Source organism: Manis pentadactyla, chromosome 11 (assembly GCF_030020395.1).
Source record: "Manis pentadactyla isolate mManPen7 chromosome 11, mManPen7.hap1, whole genome shotgun sequence".
Classification (NCBI taxonomy): domain Eukaryota; kingdom Metazoa; phylum Chordata; class Mammalia; order Pholidota; family Manidae; genus Manis; species Manis pentadactyla.
The window spans coordinates 22,151,409-22,174,325 of record NC_080029.1 but is presented as its reverse complement, the minus strand read 5'-3'; the positions used below and the strand labels follow the sequence as shown (position 1 = coordinate 22,174,325).

General features: G+C 34.0%; 1 protein-coding gene across 4 annotated transcripts in view; it reads right to left on the bottom strand.

Annotated features, from left to right (window-relative positions):
* CEP128 (centrosomal protein 128) overlaps positions 1–22,917 on the bottom strand; it is a 416,809-nt gene that overhangs the window by 32,637 nt on the left and 361,255 nt on the right. For all 4 annotated transcript variants that reach the window (XM_036882239.2, XM_057488248.1, XM_057488246.1 and 1 more), the window contains one exon: positions 18,788–18,811. In XM_036882239.2, coding sequence (XP_036738134.2) covers positions 18,788–18,811 — 24 coding nt within the window. The remainder of the gene's footprint in view (positions 1–18,787; positions 18,812–22,917) is intronic.

The window sequence follows — 22,917 nt, the reverse complement described above, 5'->3', positions numbered from 1 at the left end:
CTCAAGTAGGCAATCACATTTGCTTCTTTTATATTTAACATGGATCAGAGGGTCTTGATTAGGAACACTGATAAGGAATGATAATTGTTTTGGCTGAGGTAGAGTCCAGGCTAATTTACTTAAAAGCACCTCAATGAGGTGAACATAATTAATCTTCTCTGTTCTCAAAATAAAGGGTTATTTTATTTTTAAGAGATGTCTTGTGTTCTCAGAGAATGACAAAACAAATTAATCATTTTCCATTACTCCACACACAGCACTTGGATTTTGAAAGAGCATGTGAACAGTTAATCCCCCTATATGGATGAGTTTCTGGTGACAGGCAGATCAGATCTAAATAGAAATCAGGCAAGGTGTTTTATTTTTATCATGTGGCTTTGAAACTTAATTCAAAAATAACTGAGATCAACTCTGCCTATACTTTTAAAGATTGCTTTCATAATGAATCCCTTTTTGAACACTTAGAAACACTCTTGGATCTGGTAGAAGGCATTCTCCTGGCTGACTGCTGCCAAAGCAGACAGAAGCAGAAACTATCTAGAATATCTTAAAACCATCGAAAATTCAACTGAACTCTTTCTTAAAGAATCTCAACTGCCAGGCCATACTTAGTTCTAAGTACCAATAATTTGAAGGTATATCAATACATTCTGGCAGATAGCTCACCTAAACAACTAATGTTAAAGGTGAACTCTAAGTATGTTGGAGACCTTCTGTTAAGGTATGTCCTGAATGGCTGAACAGAAGGGCAAGAGGGGAGAGGAGTATATGTGAGCCAAAGTATGTATTTTAAAGTAAAGTCATCTAGTTTCTGAATTTTCAGCCATTGGCTGAGAAAGATGGACTATGAACACCAGTGGGCACACAGCTGACAATATTAGTTAGTGAGCAAATTCATCTGGCATTTGCCACAAATAATTGTTTTCCTGAAATTTCATCTGTTAGAAAGTTCTTCTCTTCTTTGTTTCCAAATGAAAGCCATACATTCATTCAGCTGTACAGCAATGAAGCTCTGTGGCCTGGTGGTTAGTACGACAAGGAGTTGGTCTTGCCAAAACAATTTGAAGTTTGAACTTGGGTTCCTTCCCCACTTAATTTTAACCCACTCAACCAAAATGAACAAGTTCTGCAGTCTTTAGTAGACACATTAAAAGCAAAAACAAAAAAACAGAAGTAGCCAAAACCACATGATTTTGGACATTAAACGTATATTATGAAAACTCTAGAAGATGTGTAATACTCTGGCAATTAGGATTTTACAATGCTCACTATTCAGAAACTGATCGAAAATCATTCTTTCCTTTATCCAACAAGTATTTACTAAACATCTACTATGTCCAAATTGAACTATAACATTACTTCATCAAACTTCATTAGCTAAAGATGACCAGATTTAGTTCAAGCATATTCTCTTGGCTCCTGGATGAAAATAAATTCGGCTAATAGAGATAAATTTGTTTATTATATTTTAATTTCTCATTAACTGCCTTTACCCCCCATTAAATAGGGAAATTTAAAATATAGGGACTATGCCTTAAGTTGCTATTCTTTGAATCTATGGTAACAATAGCTATTCAATAAATATTTATTAAATTCGGTGCTACAGTTGCTTCTCAGCCATCCAGTAACTATATATGTGCAATGATATTTTAAAATTTGCTAATATTTATATTTAATTTGAGAATGATCCCATATGCTGTCAGGTGAATATGGGTGTGTCTGGATACACTCCAAATGAAATAATGAAGTTGCAACAGTAAGATTAAGTTATATGAGAAAGATATTCCACTTTTTCTTTGAGACTCCTGCCCCTTACATTTTCTTAGGATATTCTAGGACTTCATGAGAAGTACCAGCTAGAAAAAAAAATTTGAAGTCTTTTATATTGATTTCTCTGCCCTTCCCTTCCCCCAAACCCAACTAAAATTTAGTTGGAAGCCAAAGGTTAGAGCTTTGTTCTCTATTATTTCTAAGAAGGTGCAGACATGGGTACATATCACAAAGACATGCAGAGCACTACTGTAAAAATATATGCTCTCTCCCTCTTAGACTAAGAGGGAATCCAGGGCTTTAAAGGAACTTTCTGGAGATGCAAACAAGATGCCAACTGATAGTGAAAACTGGGTGCATCAAATTTATTGTAATATTAACTTGGAGTCATTGCAATTGGCACACTGGGAACCACAGGAGACTCATTTGTAATAAAAAAAACAAAAAGATGGGAATACAGAATGGCAGTGTGCTCCCAGATCCTGAAACACAACATACTTTTGCTTAATATTTAGTATATCAGAAAAATTAGTCATTACCATTTACTATTTAGTCCCAAAGGGTGGATTTTAAAAAGAATTTTAGTTATTTCACAAATAATATAGAGAAGAACAGAGAACAAAGAATAACTTCATTGGAAATTTGTGTAAAAATTTAAGCATATTACATATTCTCCTAGTTTTGAAGGTATAAATGTCACAGATCTGAATAACTTCAATCACGAATCTGGAAAATACTCATAAATACTGATTGCAGATTTCAAATGTATTTGTAATGAGTTCAAGTTTATCATTAAGTCTGTTCTTTTCTTCTTGCGCTTGTATCTTGAAAGCACAATACTTTTAAAAATGTGACAGCTCCTAAATTTTAAAAAATTGGTCATTTTCTTTACTACATAATTGCAAATGTTTTCATATTTTAGATCTGTAAGCATCAATTAGAATGGTCAATCCAATAAAAATTTTCATTTCTATACCAATTTTCCTTCCAATCACATTTTTATACAATGCACTTTCAACATCTGCCCACATATGAACCACATGAAGTAAACCCTGGTGCACAAACACAATAAAAGATGAAAGAGTATTGCACACATTCTTTCAGCAAAATGGGCTGATCCACGTTCTTGTTGCAAAATATTGCATGATGAAGTTGTATAACTAACTGGATGAGAGGTTCCTTTTTTCCTTTGTCTTTTCTGTCCTTAGAAACATATTGTTCATCCACTGATTCTTGAGTTTGCAAAATTTCATCTAGGATATTATCATTTGAAGACTCAAAATCTGATGTTTTGCTTATATGATCAATTTCACCAACATCATTAAGATCTACAGTGCTGTCTCTTTATATTCATCTTCTGATTCACTTAATAACTGTGAAATGTCTTCCTCTGTCAGTTTCCTTCCCTTTGTTATTACAGGAGAAAATGAGAAATTCTGAATTCTCAACCGGCATTCAATAGAAATAATAATAATAATGATGAAAAGCACTACAAAGCTTCTTGAAAGAAAATACAGTGTTTTGTTGGGAGGTACTTCTCCATGGCGTTACTATATATTTTGTAATACTTTTTGTTTCAGAATAGCTTTGCAAGGATGCTTATATAGCAGACTTGTAAAACAGAGACAGTGTCTTCCTCTGGGGCCAAGGTTGGGCAGGATTTCCTGTATCCCCCTTTATAAGACTGGGGATGGTATAACCTATAATACATAGTCACTGTGTGGGTAACACTCACCTAGACCCACCTCCACACATACCCTACAGGACTTGAAAAACAAAAGGAACTAATGCAAATGTGTAGTCCGTGGCCCTGCTGTATTCTGAGTAACACAATTCTTTGTTGTCTTTTTCCAACACCCAAGGAAGTGTGCCAGGTTAACTTGTTAACCTGAGAGCAGGGTAAAATCTTAGACTCTTTAGTTCTTGATATGCTTTGGGCAACACAATAAGAACACTGAAATATCATGTACTAGTGATGATTTAGTTCACTGCAACACCCTTTTATGTGATTCCATTATTCCTCCATTTTCATTATTATTTTAGTCTTTTCTAGCATTGGTCATCCTAGCATTAGTGTCCTCTGGCATTTCTAGTTGGGAACAATTGATGAATAACAAAAAAATAATTTCTAGGACGATGAAATAGGATACTTTCTTTTCTCTTTTTGTTTTCAGATTTATTTTATGTTATCTTATTTTTATCAAGGTATCATTGATATACAATCTTATGATGGTTTCACATAAACAACACTGTGGTTTCAACATTCACCCAACCCCCATCATTGCAGACACTGCCCATCAGTGTAGTAAGATGCTATAGAGTCATTACTTGTTTTCCCCATGCTGAACTCCCTTCCTTGTGACCTACTTTTATTGTGAGTGCTAATTATAGTGCCCCTTAATCCCCTTCTCCCTCCCTCCTTATCCACCCTCCCCTTTGGTAACTGCTAATCCTGTCTTGGGTTCTGTGAGTCTGCTGCTGTTTTATTCCTTCAGTTTTGCTTTGTTGTTATACTCCACAGATGAGTGAGATCATTTGGTACTTGTCTTTCTCTGCCTGGCTTATTTCACTGAGCATAATACCCTCTAGCTTCATCCATGTAGTTGCAAACATAGGATTTCTTTTCTTTTTATGGCTGAATAGTATTCCATTGTGTATATGTACATTTTCTTTACCCATTCATCTATCAATGGACACTTAGGTTACTTCCATATCTTGGCTATTATAAATAGTGCTGTGATAAACATAGGGGTGCATATGTCTTTTCAAATTAGGGATTTGTTCTCTTTGGGTAAATTCCTAGGAATGGAATTACTGGGTGAAGTAGGAAACTATTTCAAGAAAGTAAGATCTTGAAGATCCTTATGTATCCTAGATTTCTAACAGACCCATAGGATACTTACAAGAAAAAATGAGGTTTTTTCCCCCTATTTAAGAAAGAGGAACATTTCTCTTTGTCCTTGTCCCAAAAAAACACTTTTTAAAAAAAGTGAGTAAAAAAAAAAATCAATCCTTACCAAAGGAAATGGAAAAACCAAGATTGGCACCCATTGACCCTCATGGTATACTGAGGATTAAACTACCCTTTCAAAGTTCTCTTTACCATCACTTCTCAGAATTCTCCTCACCCTTTTAGTGCCAAACTTCTCCTTTCTGTGAACCTGCCTAAACCACTATTGTGGGTCTGATGAAATCTGGTAGCTCAAGACCGACACTGCCTTGAAGAGGAGCCATGCCTCACACTCAGTTCTTTGCATGGAGTAGTCAGTCATCACACGTTGAACAGAGAAGTGAACGAAAGGTGGTGAGTGTGATAATACAAAGGAGATTAGCACAAAAGTAGTAAGAGGAGAAACAGGAAAAGAGATGAGGGAAGCAGGTAGTTTACATCAGCTTAGCCAATATGCCAGATGCAAACTGACTAAATAGTATTACCCTGTGCCTCACCATCTTCAAGTATAAAATGGGGCCAATGAGAGTGTCTACCTTGTAGGATTGTTTTGAGGATGAAATGTTTATGTGTATATATAGTATGTTTAGGATTACAATCTCAACTGTAAAAAAAAGGAGAAATAGAAGGAAAATGATTTATAATAAAATGCATTTTTAATCTAAATGCATTAGATTTATATGAATGATGGTTTTTCTTCATCAGTTTCATTCCTTTGAACTTGAGTGTGCTAAAAATTCTATTCTGAATTTTCTTCTGAGTTTTCAAATGCTAACAGATAACAATTACAATGTAGTCCTGATTTACAAAATGACTTATTTGATTTGTAACTGTTCATATGATTTCCAAAGACATTGTTTTTATAAATTGGCCAGATTGTTAAATTTGTTAAATCACAGAAATAGTTATTTACAAAATTCATGACTGGACAAATTTGCCCTGGAAGTTAGGTCTAGCAAATTTAAATTTTAGTAAAATGTTAAAATTAAGCACCTTGGATTCTTGGGATTTTGGAAAATAATGTTTGAGAAAGACTCTTACAACACTCTAGTAGATTAGAAAGAAGAAATACTGGGGACAGAATACATGATGGTTATCAGTAGCAAAGGCATGAAATTAATTCAGTGGAAATGAATAGGATTAAATCCAATAGACATGAAGGCAAAGTTAACACCAAGCTCTAGGGGATGGACTGTAAAGGTACATTCTTAAAGGGTACAATGAAGATGGCCCAAATCAGTGATTCTCAACCATGACTGCACATTAGAATAGTATAGGCAGCTTTAAAATATACTGGATCCTACCCCAGGCCAACTGAATCTGAGGGTGGGAGTGCTGAACTAAAATGGTAAGTTAAGGATTATTAAATCGAATCTGTAAATCTAAATTTCTCAGAGCCTAAATTTTGAAACAATTGAATTTCGGAGGTGAACTTTACATAACATGGCATATCAACACACATAACCACCGTGGCTAACTGGAACCAAAATTCAAATGTCCTGATTAATGAGCCAATCTTTTCAGTCCATATACTGTCCTTGTAGCTGGAGAAGGTCATGCACACATAAGGGAGGGATATTCTTATATATTGTAAATGTCCTTTCCCAACCACTATGTCATTTGGTCTCAGCAAACCTGTGAGACAAGCAGGACAAATATTAGCCCCATTTCATAGATAATAGAAATTAGGCTCAGAGCAGTTAAGGGAGTCGCCACGGTGAAAGAGGCAGGACTCACAACCAGGCCTTCTAATTGCCAGTCCACCAAATCCTAACTATGCTCTAAAAAATCTGGGATCATCTGTCTTTTGCCTTACCCTCTCACTCAACTCCTACATATCTGGAACAAATACACTCTTCTTCAAGGAAAAACAAATGTCTAATGAGAACTTTTGAGGTATTAGAGCAGAACAAGTTCTGAGTTAGAAATGACAGGGATAAAGATGAAAATGGGGAGTTCTCTGAAAAAAATGTATATCCAATGTAGAATCCAAATGTTTTAAGGCAGTGAGTCTACATTTAATGTGTTTTAGACTATCTGGTTAATGTGTGATGACAATGCAAGAAGTCAAGGATGTGTTCCTTGGCCTTTGCTGTGGATATAGGTATACGGTGAGATGCTAGTAGAGAAAAATGTTGAAAAAAATATTTATGCATACCAGCTATGCCAAATAATTAAGAACAGAGCCTCATGAGAATAATGAGGGAAGGGCTATTTTGATGGGTTGGCCTTTTAGTGTTTGATGTTCAAATATAATGTAACTGGGAGCAATGATAGGTTGAAATCATTCACTAATGTTAAATAATTAACATAAGACCACTTTGGATATTTATATTAATAGTACTAATAGTGACAATTAATACTCTCTCCAGCCTTTCATCTGAGATCAAAGTTTATTAAAAGCCCTAAATAAACTTTATAAACTTTGTGTAAGTGTAATTGGAGCTGCTATGAAGGATCATAAAATAAAGATCAACTACGGTGTTTAATATTAGAGAGCAAGCTCAAGACAGAACTAGGAAAGCAACCTAGGGGCACACCAACTCTTTTCTTCAATAGTCAAAAGGAAAAAAACTAGTTCAAAGTGGCTGTATGAAACTCCATTTACCAGTAAGGTGAGGGCATATTTTGACAATTCTAAATATGGCCCAAGAATGTCAGTGTCCTATTTATGAGTCTACTTCTTGCCCTGCTCTGGATAACTATGGGATCTGGTTGCTAATTTTCTACCTGTTCCTTCTGTGTCATTCACTAGACACTTGTAAAGTGTTCCTTACTCATGACTTCTCTTTTACTCTCACCAGTCACAAGTGGAGTATGTGGAATGGAAAGAACACTGTGTCACTAATTAGGACACATGAATTCTAGCCTTTGTTTTGCCACACTTGGCAAATCATAAGCTCCTCTGGCCTCCAGACTTCTTATCTGTAAGTGAAGGGTTAGCAAAGCATCTTAAAGACTCCTTCCAGTTATAACATTATCTAAATGTGAGATGCATGGCAGCAGGTACCTAATCTGCTATATGCCCTTGGACATTACTGAGACATGGTAGGGATTTACCAAGTATCTGTTATATAATACTGTAAACCATGGTAAATTGTTTGATAACAACTATTGGCAGGGTGGAAATTTTGTGGAGATTTTTAATTCCTCCTAGAGTAGATTACAGCCTATTAAGGAGAGGACCTTTTTTATAAAGGTTCAGCCTAGTTATTAATAAATTTAGAAAATTTAAATGTAGAAAGGTTAAACAACTTGTCCATGGTCATGTGGCTGGCTGAAGATATGACCAGAAGCTATCTTTTCTGACTCAATCAGATATTATTTTGACCATATTACCATCATTCCAAACTAGGCATACAATAATTTTCAACTGAAAGTTGTGTGTAATTGGTTAAAATTAGAAGCACAAAATGAAAATTCCCTCAATCTGCTTTTTATTTAAAGCCTACTTCAAAAATTTGTGTAATATACATTAACTCCCACCAACTATGTATTAAGGATGAAACACCAATCTTTTGGCTTACAGTTCTTAAAAAAAACTTAATAATATACTATTACTCTGAGATTTTACCCAGATATGATCTCTTTAAAAGAAACAGAAAGCATTTCTTATATATATTTTTCAGAAAGATATTTTCATTGTGTTTTGTAATATACAGTTATAACTACCTTCATAATATAAACCCAGAGGATACAGAATGCTACTGATAATGTTTAGAACAGGAATATGAAACACATTATTGAGCAAGGCAATTAGACAGGCAGTATGACTATTTATCAACATCAAATATGAAACTTTCAGTCTGACCTCCAAACATTGAGTAATTCAGTAATACTAAAAATATCTGCTGGTGAAGCTGCATTCATCCATTATGCAGTTTCTCATAGATTCTTTCCCTATGTCACCATATTCATGAACAATTTGACAGGGTTGTAAGAAATCATTTTTGCAGGCTGAAGAAGACCTACATTTTTTAATTGGTCATCGCCTTGTGTCATGTGGTTACAACTCTGAATAAAACAGCCCACTTGTTTTAGTGCCATTTTCGTCATTTGACCATAAGCACAGTTATGTTTTAGAAATTTAACCCTTTGAAGATGACCCCATTATTAGAAGACATACATATTTTAATACTGACTAACACAGAAAACAGTCTCTGTATTTTGGGAAAAGGTGGAGAAAAGAGAATGTCTAGATTGTTTCACCCGAGATCCCTCATGAGAGATTCATGAGGATGTTTCCGTTTGCCCTCAATGCGAATATACAGAAGGTAGACTAACATTAGAGCAGTGGGAAACTTGGCAGAACAGGCTAGGACAGGGTTTGTGCAAAACCTTTTTCCGGTTTCAGTTTGAATGGGTTCCCAGGAAGTGTCAAGTTCGAACAAATCCAAAATTTTACAATGTGGCTCAGCCAAAACTGCTGAGATTCACCTGATTCTGGGTCAAAACTGTACAGAGCACACTGCGTTTTATTTGGTGTAAAGCCAGTGTGACTGAATCTTTCAGGCAACTTCAATGAGAGGCTCATAGCCTTGGCAAAACCAAAAATGAACCTAGCTTGATCTTTGGCTTTAAAACAGCAAGTTCTGGCTTTATAAAGAGATAAAGGCAAGTTCTACTGAGCTTCAAGATTCTTACAAATACTTAGAAGAGGAATTGCAAATAATTAACAGTTATTTGGCCAGATTTACACACTCAAGTCAGTTATTTCCTGAGCTTAACTGGGACACTTGAGTAAGTACATTAACTATACTGGATCCATATACTCCTAAGTGCCCTAGAGCAGAATTTGGTGTCTTAACAAAGAAGAGTGGATTACACATGTAAGAGGATGAAGCACAGTAAGGGCTAGATCCAGGGTGGGAAGGGAAAAAAAATTAAAAACTCCAACAGCAATTGTCTACTGTAATGAAAGACAGTGAAGGAAGAGTATGTAACATGCCCTAATCAGTAATTTCCATAGAGTCATATCGGTCTACTCCTGTACTCTTGGACACAGAGATCTTGAAGATCAACTAGAATGCATAGTTCAAATCTGTTACTCTAATATTAGCTGAGTGAATCCATTAGAGATGTGCAAAGGGCTTTAACAGTTTTTAAAAAATGACATTCATATTTTTTTAAGTTTCCCAGTATTTTGTAATTTTTCTTGGTGTAGAAAAATTTACATATACTTTTCTCCATATAGCTACAGGTTAGCATTTATCCTACAAATTATATTAGCTCTATAATTATACATTCAAAATAAGGGAGATTAGATTGTTATAAGTAACTTCGAGAAGCTAATTCAACACTGACAAATTGCAACTACATAATTACACATTTGCTCTAAGTTAATGGTTTACAAAATTTTGAGTAGGTACTCCCTAAGTATTTTTTTATACTATGTATATCCCTTGCCTTCCCCCACCACACACATTTTTAAGTTGTTTAAATGTTTTCACCAAGAGACTAGGTAGTTGCAAATGATTAAATTTCTGGAATACTGTTAAGTATTGACATTTTCAAATGAAATTCTTCTTTATTCATATAAATTTATCCAATGAATTTAAATACTTTAGTAATTCATTGCCACCATTTACCTACTTACAAAATAACAAAATAACATCCTCTGTAAAAAAGAGAAGTTTTATATTATTCCTTTCCTTTTGAATTTATTTCTAATCTATTTTTCCTAACAGACTTTTATCCTAACATAAAATATATTTATGCTTGCAAGTCTTTTTAATGGTTATCCTATTATCCTTCTCTGTAACACAAATGTATATATACAGAGAGAAAAACTGATTTTAAAACTCTGTGACCATAATGCTCTAGGTGTTATATATTTTTATAGATTGAATTATCATTACAATTAATACTAGATATATTAAAATTACTGAGAAAAAATGTTAAATGTGAAATGTAAAATAGTAAACCAAAACTTACAAAACTGTATCTCTTACTGGGATGGATATAACTTCCTCTTTTTCGGCACTCAGTTCATGTATCCATGGGTAAATGCTAATTTTTGTTTGAATAAGAGAGGGTTCCATTTCATTTTTATTTCTATTTTTTGCTTCTATAGATTTAATCACTGAGAAATCTTGATCATATAAAAAAGAACATGCGCATAAGAGTAGTTTTCTTTATTAAAATGTCACTCAATTTCTTGAATGTCTTCCTAGTTTTACGGCAAACATTACATAGTGATCTGTCATCAAAAATAATTTTAATGATCTACCAGCTGGATTAGGTCTTCCAATTTTGTTGAAAGAATTAGAAATCCCTTGATTTGTCAAAGGAGTATAATGTAGTTGTTGAAGTTACTCACTTTCTGTTTCTGGAAGGTATATCATAAAGGCTTTATTTACCAAGACTTGTCAAATGACCACAACTGTTCTTTTACTTAAGAGGCATTTCATCTAACTCAACATTTTTTAAAAGGATTAAGAAAAATAAAAATCTTGTTAATTTTAATACCATTCTATCAGTACAAAAATTTAATATATTTGCTTTATCATAGCATTAAATATATTTCCATCAAACCTTAGAGCTGCAGATTAGCAAAGCTAGTCCTCATTGTCAAACCTATCAGCTACATCAGGCTTACTTGCTGGCAACAAAACAAGTCTGACTTTACTTTTCAACTCTATGAAATGTGTTAATGTGTCCCTGTGACAACTGTTTCACTTTTGAATTATAATTTTAAGACAGAGAAGTAAATACAGTGTGGAGCCTGGCCAGACTTTGCCACCTGAATGAAAAAGACACTTGCAGCTTTCAGTTACTTCTTTCCAACATGTAATTTTGTTTTCTGGAGCTACATATTCTCTGAGTATAGTAGGGTGGTGGAAAAGGTGAAGTCGTTAAATAAAATTTTCATTATTCCCCCTCAGCAATCAGCAATATATGTCAATTTCAGAACAGTCCATATTTGTAACACAACTCTTTGTTCTTATCAAAAATACACGCACGACTAAGAAGGACCAGAAGCCTCGCTTTGGTGACTTGATTAAAGGAGGACATGAAGGCACCAGAATCTTAAATTTCCCCTTGTTCGGCACCCTGAAGTGCCTGGGGGAATCTGCCTCATGGGATTCCCTTCCGCTGGGAAGGAGGCCTTTCTTTCTTAAAGTGGGAGGAGGCAGATTATGAAAGGTAGGAGGGCTTCTTCAAGCAGAGCTGTTTTAGGATCAAGTGCAAGTTGAGGATATAAAAATTTATTCTCTTAAAACTACTTGTGTCCGAAAACCCCTTGGAAGATGTTTGCATACGCCTGGGAGTATGCTCCCCCGGTTTAAAGTCCATGCTCCCTCACCAGCTATCTTTGAACATTACTGCCAGGGACAGCATGGATCATTTTGTTGTAAAAATTTTTTTAAAGGTTCTGCTAACATGTTTCAATTTCCTTTGTCTGTTGGAGAAATGGGTCATAGATAGGAAAGAGTGCAGAAAATATATACAGACAGTTTAGAGAAAATGACAATTCTTTGTAGTTTTAATTAGCATTTTCCTGATTACTAATGAAACGAGTATTTTCTCACACGTTGTTTCTTCTTCAACTGAAATACTTCCGCATTGTCTTTTACTCTTTCTCTTCTTTTTTTTTTGTTTCTTAATGGGGGCTGTTTATCTTTTCCTAATTACTTTGTTCACAAAAAGATTTGGATACAAGTTTCGACTCAGTTATATCTTCTGCTACAAATAGATTCTAAGTGTGGTATTTCTTTTCATTTGCTTTATGTTGTCTTTTGATTTACAGAAGGTCTTAATTTTAATGTGGCCACATCAGTAACTTCCTTTATGATCCATATTTTCAGTGACGTTTTTCCCCTCTAGAAATCCTCCAAAATCCCAAGGTCATTTAGGCTTTCATTCATTTTTTGCATCTGAAATAAGGGTTCAATTTCATCCTTTTACACCATCTACTGAAAAATCTATCTTTACTTTCCTGCAAGATGATGTCAGTTGTATCAGACATCAGTTTCCCATGTACATGTATTTTTGGTTCTGGGTTGTCTATTTGTTTACATTGACCTATTTTTTATATTCCTGTGCCAAGACTATCTTTATTTCCATAGATTTAATAAAGTTTGGTGTATGTTACATAAACTCCCCCCCCGCCAACTTGTTCTTCAGAAGTATCTTGGCTACTCCAGAGTGTCTTCTCTACAAAGGACTTGGATTTTTTGTTGCTAGACTTCTTCTCTTTGTGCTTTACATTTTTTGTTACTTTTGTATTGATATACTTTTAATTATATTTTCTCAGTGCTTATTGCTGGAGTTAGAAGTAAAATGGACTTTCATATGCTGGTTATTATTAAACGAACTTGTTAAGCTCTCTTTATTTTTCATGATTTAACTATGAATTCCTAGATCTTTTTATACAGACAATAACACTGTTGGCAAATAATAATAGTTTTACTGCTCTGGATAGGATCACCTCAGTGGCTAACAGAAGCTGTGCAGTGGGACATTCTTGGTCTTAAAGGAGGACTTTCAAAATGCTAAGGTGATGTTTGCCATATATTTTTTTATGACCTTATTGGATTAAGGAAGTTGAAGTTCCCTTCTATTCTTAGTTTTTCAGAGCTTTATGATGATGATGACAAAGAAAATAGTATCAGGAGGATAAATGCTTCTTACTCATCTATTGGGATGATGTTATTAAATGTATGTCTCTTTAATTTCTTCCTCTGTTGAATTACATCTATTGATTTTCTAACATTAACCAACTCTAAATTCCTGGAATAAACTGTTTGTTCATGATGAATTATCCTTTTTATACATTCCTGGGTTTATTTTGCTAATATCCGTGAATAATATTTTTGAAACCATGAGAAGTCCTTCAATTTCCCTCATTTATACTTACTATGTCTGGTTTTCTCTTAACAGTTATGCCAACTCATAATGAGTTTGGCATGTTCCCTCTTCTTCTAGTTTCTGGAAGAGTTTTTCTAAAACTGAAATGATCTGTTCCTTGAACACTTGGCAGAATGTGTCTAAAAAATTATTTGGGCTCGGTGACCCTTTCTAGAGACAATTTTAAGTGATTAAAATTGCTGATGAACTTTTTATTATTTTTAAAAATTTAGTTATGCTATTATTCATGTTATTTTTTTCTTAGTTCTGGCAAATTGTATTTTTCTAGAAATTTAGTCTTTTCTCCTAACTTTCAAATGTATAATTGAAAAATGATTCACAATATCCTTTCACATGGTTAAATTCTCCAATAGCTACAGTTATATCCTCTTTTTCATTTATAATAGTGTTCATTTATATCTTCTTTTTTTCTCATCAGTCACGCTGGATATTAGTCTTTTACTATTTTTTTAAACAGCAAACTTTATTGGCTTTGTCTACTGCATATTTTTTTAATTCATTAATTTGTAGTCATTTCTCCTTGTCCTTTCTTTTGCTTTTTTAAGACTTTTTTTTGTTTGTGTGTGTGCCATCCTTTTAATTTCTTATGCCATGTGATAAGCTCATTAATTTTTATCCCTCTTTTCTAATATAAGCATTTAAGCTTCCTCATGAATGCTACATTGGCTTGTCAAACACATTATAACACATACTTTTATCATTTAGTTCTATGTTTTATAATTCCACTATAATTTATTTTTGGGTCTTTTGAATTGTTCAGAAGTTTACTATGACATTTCTAAAAGTCTACGGCTTATCTGGTTCTCTTTTTGATCTTATAGCTAGTTCTAATCATGTCACTATGTTCTGGCCCATGGAAATGAACGGAAATTTTACGTGTAACTTTTGGTTTGCCCTAAAGGGGATGTCATGCTCTCCTTTTCTTTCTTTTGTCTAGTTATAGTGCAAATATAAGGGCTAGAAGTGGAACAGACACCTTGGATCAGGAGGGTTAAGCAACATGTTGAGGATGGTGGAGCAGAAAGACGAAAGAAACGTGGGTTTCTGACAGCAAATGTGCCATGGACACCATATATCTGGATCATTACACAAGAGAGAAATTAACTTCTATCTTATTTAACCCACTATTATTTTTTAATTTCTCTGTTCACTGCAGTCATACGTAACTCTAATATAGAGGTATGAGAAGCTAAATAATCATGGTATTAGTGGAAATGAAAATACATATTTGGGAGGTGATATGAAAAACTGAATTTATATCTCCAAACTGAACTGCTGCCTTACATTCCCTTTAAGCTCCCAAAAATGATTTTTACTGTATTGTCTACATCTCTTCTCCCTTGACATCCTATTTGCTAAGTTCACTAGTTCCCTTCTCTAAACAAGGACATCCACTTTCAGCCTGCCTTTCTGGCACAGAACTGTCTCAATCCCTAATTTTGCAAGCACATTACTAAAGTTAGATTACCTCCAAGGTACACTTTCCCTCTTCCTTTCAGGCTTTCACCACTCCTCTCAATCCTGCAGACTACTACTATATTTGTATTCCTACATGCAACCCCTGGCTAAAAAAGAAAAACATTAATAGGTCCCTATTGGCTAAGTAGCTGTAATACCACCTTCCACCTCCCAGCTTTGCAACGCACATGACAGAGAATGCAAAGTGTAATGGCACTCTTTTCAAAAGAGCAAACAGAATCCTTCCCTACGGGGTGTTTCAAAAGCCAGTCCTGACTGGTAGGAAGTGGCACTCAGGAAGAAACCTACTTGTATCCCTGATATAAAATAATCAAGTCTTACTCAGTTTGGAGATAAAAATCAAGTTAAACTCCTTGGATTGTGTTTCAGAATTCCAAAATGTCTCCTACTATTCTCTCAGTGTTATCTCTTCTGAACTTGCAAAAAAAAAAAAGTGAAAGACTGACAAAGAACAAAAACGTATTGGGTGTCTTTAATGAATAACCAGCTTTTCCTTAGCGCACCCTTCTAGGTTTTTCTGATTCTATGGGATCTCTGTATCTGTCATCCCCTTTGAGATATTTATAACTATGAGTTGCATATAACTGATAGCAATGCAAATGATTCTTAGACTTGCAAATATATTTTATCTGGGTGTTTCAACAGAGTTCTTTAACCCACTGTGGAAGAAGCCAGTTTTGTGCCTATTTCAAATTCATTTCAGTACTTTTTAGTGCCTACATATGTGTGATTCTTTGAATGCTGCTTTAAGTCAGTTGTAACATCTTGTAACATCATAATAAATATCTACTGATGAATTGGGGTGCTAAATCAAGATTTTTTCAGATACCACTTTATTTGGGGGAATCAACCTGCTATATTTTGGGTGAAGGTGTTTCCTTCCTAGGGAAGTTCACACGAAACTATAATGAAAATCTTTAGAGCTTCTGTGAAATACCAGATAAAGAGTGGTACTATCACACACTTTTATTAGGAAAAAATAATATATTAATGTGCTTCTGGAGAATTTTTTCCCTCAACTATTGGACTGGTACTGTGTATACCAATACCCTCAAGAACAGTCTTATGTGAGGGTCATAGACAATTCATTCTTTCATTCTATAAATGTTTCTTGATTGTCCACTATATACCAGGAATTTTTGATAGGCCCCAAGGGATGCATTTGCAAGTAAAATGTAATTTCTAATCAAAGAAGCTTGCCTGTTAATAATGAAAGAGAGGGAAAAGTTGAGGAAGAGGTGGAAAAATAGACACATGATTGTGACCTACACATATAGATAATTGGTGATAAGCCAAATCAATTTGTTAATTATGATGAAAAAAAAAAACATCCTATTTTCAGGTATTATAATTACTGAACCTTTAAAACCCATCTATTGTAAATACTCCTAATTGAACAATGAAATTTCAAACTTTGGCAGATTTCTATCACCATAATATATACCTTACATTCAATGCCTTGTATACCCTAATACCAACCCAACCAAATGTAGACCACCAACACTTTCCTATGGTTTAAATGCTGAGCTGTGAGAGAGTAATAAATGATCTTGAGATTGCTTTCAGCATACTTGATTTTATGAACTATAAAATACTTTACTAGTTGAATAGTATACCAAGTATATTAAATTTGCTCCTTATAATGTCATATGAAATCAAAGGACTTCATGATATTTGAGCATTAACATTATTACTGAGCATTTTCATTTTTATGGTTTTACTTATGATAATTATTTCAAATTAAAACCATCTTGAGAAAACTGCCACTGTAAAAAACCTAGTTCATTTAGTCAGTTTTATTTTTACCTTTATTCCTAAAGGAGTCCTTAGGATAAGGCATTTAACATTATTCTCCATAGTACTTTTAGTAAAGATATTATATAAATAAAAAAGACTAATAAAAGTTACGGGCTTTTTGTTATTATTGGCATAATTTTCAGCTTCACAAGGTATATTGGTATAATTTAAATGATTAAATAAGAAATAGTAAGCAATCACATAATGATAATGATAACCTAACATTTGCTTGGTCCTAAATATTTTTACATATATTTTCTCCCTTAATTCTCACAACCTGATAAAATAAATCTAATTATAATTTAAATTTAATTATCATTTTTACAGATAAAGGAATCAAGAAACAAGTGATTTGCTAAATGTACAGGTGGCGTTTCGGTGCTGAACCCAAGTCCTCAAACTCAGAATTTCTGTTTTTGTTCAAACTTTTGAAAAGAACATTTAATTCACAAGCCAAATCCTTTGGCAAGACTCTCCTAAGGATAAGCAAAATATGTATGGAGGAACATTAAACATTTTATTCGCCTACAATGTCATCATATTGAAACTGAGAAGGTTAGTGTAATTTCCAAATGGCCCAGTTAAATCTAGGGAATAAATTAGTTACCCACTAGGGTCTGGACACTGTCACTGAAAAATCACTTGCATACAGAAGACGAAAATGTGCTGCTATATCAGCATCTTTCCATTCATCACACATACAAAATATATACTTTATTGTTATTGTTTACAAGTTTCTTATTTTTGTCCCTATCCATTAAAAACATAATATGAGAAAATAAAAAACAGTCCCAAGCCACTCTTAGTATTTTGTGTTTTCTTAAAGTCTTTTTTAACATAAGATATATACATATTCAGTGTTTTCATCATACCTTTCATATACTTCTATGTACCACTCGCCCACCCCTATAAAAGCATGGCAATATTAACTTTTAGAAATATGACTTTTTATAGCTGAATATTTTATCTCTAGGTGATACCATAATTTATTTTACCATTCTTCCACTTCACATGGTTTTTATTATAAAAATGTTTGTTTATAAAAGTAATATAACTCTGTCATATAAAACTTGAAAAACAGAGAAAGGAATGAACTCACAGTTCTAATTCTTGCTTAACAAGTCATTTTTGTAAGTTGTGCTTATTCTCTTCCACTTTTTTTCATATGCCTATCATTTATAGTAATCATTAAAGTACACACAATTTTATATCTTGAATTTCTTTCCATTTAACATTATATTATAAGCCTTTTCCCTAACCATTGTGGCATGTTGGGTGGAAATTCAACACTTGGTCTATTACTTTGTCAAACAATGTTGTTTCCTCTTTTTTTCTAAAATAATTTAAAATAAATAATTTTTCCAATAAATATTGCAAGCATGTAGTCTTTACATTGATGCATTTTAAAAAATTTTTCCTAATATTAGATTCCTGCAAGTTAGATTATTGAAAAAAGAGGCTGACTAGCTTTAATAATTATTTGGATATTGGGGAGAACGATGTAAAAAAATATTAACAATGACTATCTGGCCTTCAAAGTATAAATAGCATCCTGATCTCAGTTTCTTATCAACCAGTCCTTTTTGTGATTGGGAAATACAGAAACAAATATACAGGGTATTAATTACATTTAAGCTAATTACAGTTTGCATAAATTGGTACATTTTGGCATCATCAGTGTTGAGAAAAAGCAGTGACCACTTAGATATGCACATTTTTATTTTTTCTAATTTGTTTTTTCAGTTTAAAAGTCTGTATCCACATACCTTTTTGGAATAGTTTAGCTTATTTTCCCCTTTGAATCTCAGATGGAGTTTTAGAAATGCTTTCTGAAACTGCTTCCTTTGGGGAGAGATCTGAAATCCACATCAGGACACAGCAGTAATTCTGATAGAAGAAGAAATAAATGCCCCAACTTACCGTTTCTAATGCATTTAGACGGTCCTGCAAATAAAGGAATAAAATATTATAAAAACAAAGCTATTAAAAATCATTTTGAGTTTAATTTTCAGATATTCTGTTTATCCTCTATTAGTAGTAATTTATTTTAAAAGTGTAAAAAAATGAAAACTCTTACTCAAGATGATATCTATAATAAAGTCATGAGAGAATCACTTTTCTCATCTCAGTTTGTATTAACACTATAAGGTTTAACAGTTAATACCATAAGTTCAGATAGAGTTACTAAATGGAATAGATTTTGCCACTTTTGCATTAGCAAAATTATTTACCTGATTAAGGATATATAAATATTAGATATATTTGAGTATATGAACTACAACTAGACAGTAAGAGTGATATAAAAAAGGAATTTATTAGCACATATACCAGCTCTTGATTAGGCATACAATACAAAGTGTTATCTCACAGAAAGGTAAAGTTCAGACATAATAAGTTCATCAATTAAAATAAGCAAACTTTTAATTGAAAAAATTCAGGAAAAATAAATGAGAAATATATGTGAAATGCAGCCAATCCTGAACCCAGATGGGACTTCATTACCTATAGCATCCTACATAGAAGGTTTTACACAAATATTGGTTTTAACAAGAGTCATTGACAATGTTGAAATAATAAAAAGCAAAATAATTAAGAAGATAATTTCATTCTTAATCCAAAAGTGGTATTCTCAGCGCCGAAAAGAGCTGACAACTATGTATAGGAAGTTTTTACCAATTAAAAAAAGAATTTGAAAAAGAGGAGAGTTTGAAGATTTAAGAAAGTGGAAAGCCATCCTTTTTAGGAGGGTTAAGACCATTTTTTGTTCTTTCTCATTTTAAGCATTTGAAGGAGATGTGTAAAATCTGGATCTCTTTTTTGTTTAATCAAATTAATCATCTGTTGTAAGAAGGAAAAAGGGGAAAACAGTGCAGAGAGCCACTCCACTCAGTTCTTTCCTTGTCCTGCAGGGACAGACATGGGCCCGTGACACTTAGGAGTGAAAGAGGTTGGCCCTCAGCTCGGTGCTCCTGGCCTTTGCTGACAGACAGAGGCCCGCTTGGGAGGGCGACTGGAAACCCAGTTGAACATGTCTACTCTAAACATTTGGCTGTGTGGGCACAAGTTAAATGAATATATTATGCAAAATGAGCCCCAAGAAGACTGTTTCAAGCAATATAATCTGTTTAATTGCATTTGTTGGCAAACTTGAAAGAACCTCACCCTCGCCCTCATAATTTTCATGAAATAACTGTTTTGTTGGTGATTTGTATAGTGTCACATCTGAGCACTTCATAATAAATGCGCATAATGCCTCGAGGGGACTCTGATCTGTTGTTATCAGGCATCTTATTCACAGTGCATCTGGGACAACCCCATTCAGCAATGCTTTATCATCCTCTGCAAACTGAGCAGAACCTCGTTCGTTAGATGCCTTCCAGAGACAGAAACAGCCTTTGGGCAGCATCACATTTATATGAGCCATCTTGGAAGGCTCAAAATATTTACTGCCACTATTTGGGCCTTAAGTTTCCCTATGCCATGTATCTATGGGCTCTTATCGTTTAGAATTAGCATATTTTTAAAGAACACATACAGCTGGTTTGAAACTGGTGATTTCACATGATGTCAAAACAGAGGAACTGAACTAAGTCTGTCTTAGATCTCAGTGTTTGGTAAAGCCAAAGTGATGTGATTCATGTATTAGTGTTTTCATTTTACTAGAATATTTGTTAAAGTATTTTAAAAGAAATACATACCATCAGGGACTGCGTGTTTGTATCTTCACAAAATTCCTGTGTTGAAACCCTAATCCTCATTTCGAGGGCATTTGGAGATACGGCCTTTTGGAGATAATTAGGTCGCAAGGAGAGAGCCCTCATAATGGGATTAGTGCCCTTATAAGAAGAGACACAAGAATGATTTCTTCTCTTTCTGTTCTCAGCCACATAGGTATATAGAGAAGACAGCCGTCTGCAAGCCCAGAAGGGAGCACTTGCTGAGAACCGAATCTGCCAGCACCTTGATCAAGAATTCCCAGCCTCCATAACTCTGGGAAATAAATGTTTGTTGTTTAAGCCACCTGGTCAATGGTAATTTATCATAGTAGTCTGAGCAGATTAAGACATCTGCCTAGTCTGGAAGACCATGAACACAAATGGTGAAAAGCACCCTCCATTTTATTAAAATACAAAGATCAATAAATAATCTATCCTGAGGCAATTTATTTATGTCTGTTTGTCTATAGCCTACTTCATTCCAAAGTGGTACTGAAACAGCTTTCCATGAAAAATACATAAGTTAAAAAAAAAGAGAGAGAGAAATTAGGGAAATCAGACATTCAGTTCACTAACTTGAATTTAAATAATGCAATTCTCCAATCAGCAATGGTGAATAAGATACCAGTCATTGTTGCCAATTAGTGAGCTTTGTCTAAATTGTAGAGTTCTTGGTCTTTAGGCTACATTCAAAAAGAAACTACTCCTAGTCTTTATGAACTTAACTAACCTGCTCTATAAATTTAAGAAATGTATTTTGAAAATGTAAGTGGTTATACTTGACTTCTTTTTTTAGCAAACAATATTAGTTATTATAATTCTGTATATAAAAGAGGCTACTGAAAAATCCTTATTGTCAAAGAAAATATTTGCATACTCCCTCTCATATTAATCTTAATAGTGATAACTTAAGCCAATATTGTGGCACTGATATAGCCTATGAAAAAAAATGCCAGTATATGTCCTAGAATGAACACACAATTTACCTCAAAATAGTTAGCCCCTCCCAATCCCCACTAGAACTGCAGTTGTAGTATTTTGTTGTTACTGTATAATCTCCAGTTCTCATTTAAACAGATTCTATCTTTAAGCTCAACCTGCAGGTTTCACCCTGTCCCTTCTCCCCCATCACAAAAACACACTCCCATGCTTGGATCCTGAAAAGGAAAGTATTGTCAGGAAAGGGAAAGGTTGAGTTAGGAGGTAGACGATGTAGAGAGAAAAGACAGTCTCCAGAAGTAGTCAAGATACTCTCATTATAAGCATGCTATTTCAGGTGGTCTTAATCAATCAGTGCATTTATTTTTGTAGTCATGGACTCTGGGAGTCTGATGAAACTTGATCTTCTCCTCTGGAAAATGTACATAAACCACAACACGCACACAATTTTGCATATACTTTTATGGGAATCGTAAACTCTCTGAGCCCACCCTTGGGCTTTCAAGTTCTTTTACTCCAAATAAAAACACCTGAAATAAGATGTAAGACTATTATACAAATAAACTATTTTATTAAACCAAATCTATTTATTTCTCCTGCATGAAACATTTCTAGATAAATGATATCAATAACAAGGAAAGAAATGATTGGGATTGATTGATAGGTTAAACAAAAAACAAAGGAAAAATTTCCCCCCAATATTTTGGAAAAAAAAAAAAACAGTTCTAGGGGGAAATAAAACCTGTTTTGTTGAGATAGTTTCTTTTGCAACTGGATAGTCTCTTTTCCACTATTGTTCTAAGGAGGGGAAAGTCTAAGAAACACCTAAAATGGCAAATATTATTTTCATGTTTACTCTTAAGGATCATAGATGTAGTCACTACCTAGTCATTAAATTCAAGTGCAGAGTGCTGGCTGTTCTTATCAATATTACCTGTGATATTACATACAATTGCAAAGTGAGAATAATGCTGCTAGACATCACATTTTAATTCATTCTTGGCTTGACAGATATATTTTTGAGGAAGCCTATGTACTACAAAAAGATTCATTTTAACTTTTCATAATGTGGTTTAGTGACCTGCCTTGAGTTGCACATACTCCTTTGCTACTTGGTGACAAAGGGGTGTACACTGGAACTTATGAATGAACCAAGGAAAATTTATTAAAATTATTGCAGATGGGCAAATATTTGTAGGCTAAGTTAGGAAATGAGCCCTACATGGACTGTTGGTGTCTGAATCCTTGCTCACAAACATTTTATTTTATTCAGCTGAGTTAATCAATTATACACACTGATTCATCCGTTGCATCTAAAAGATGAATTTGAGGCCTTTTAGGTCTATGCCTGTAGTTAAGTATAGTTGAACAGGTCTAGTGACTTTCTTTTACACA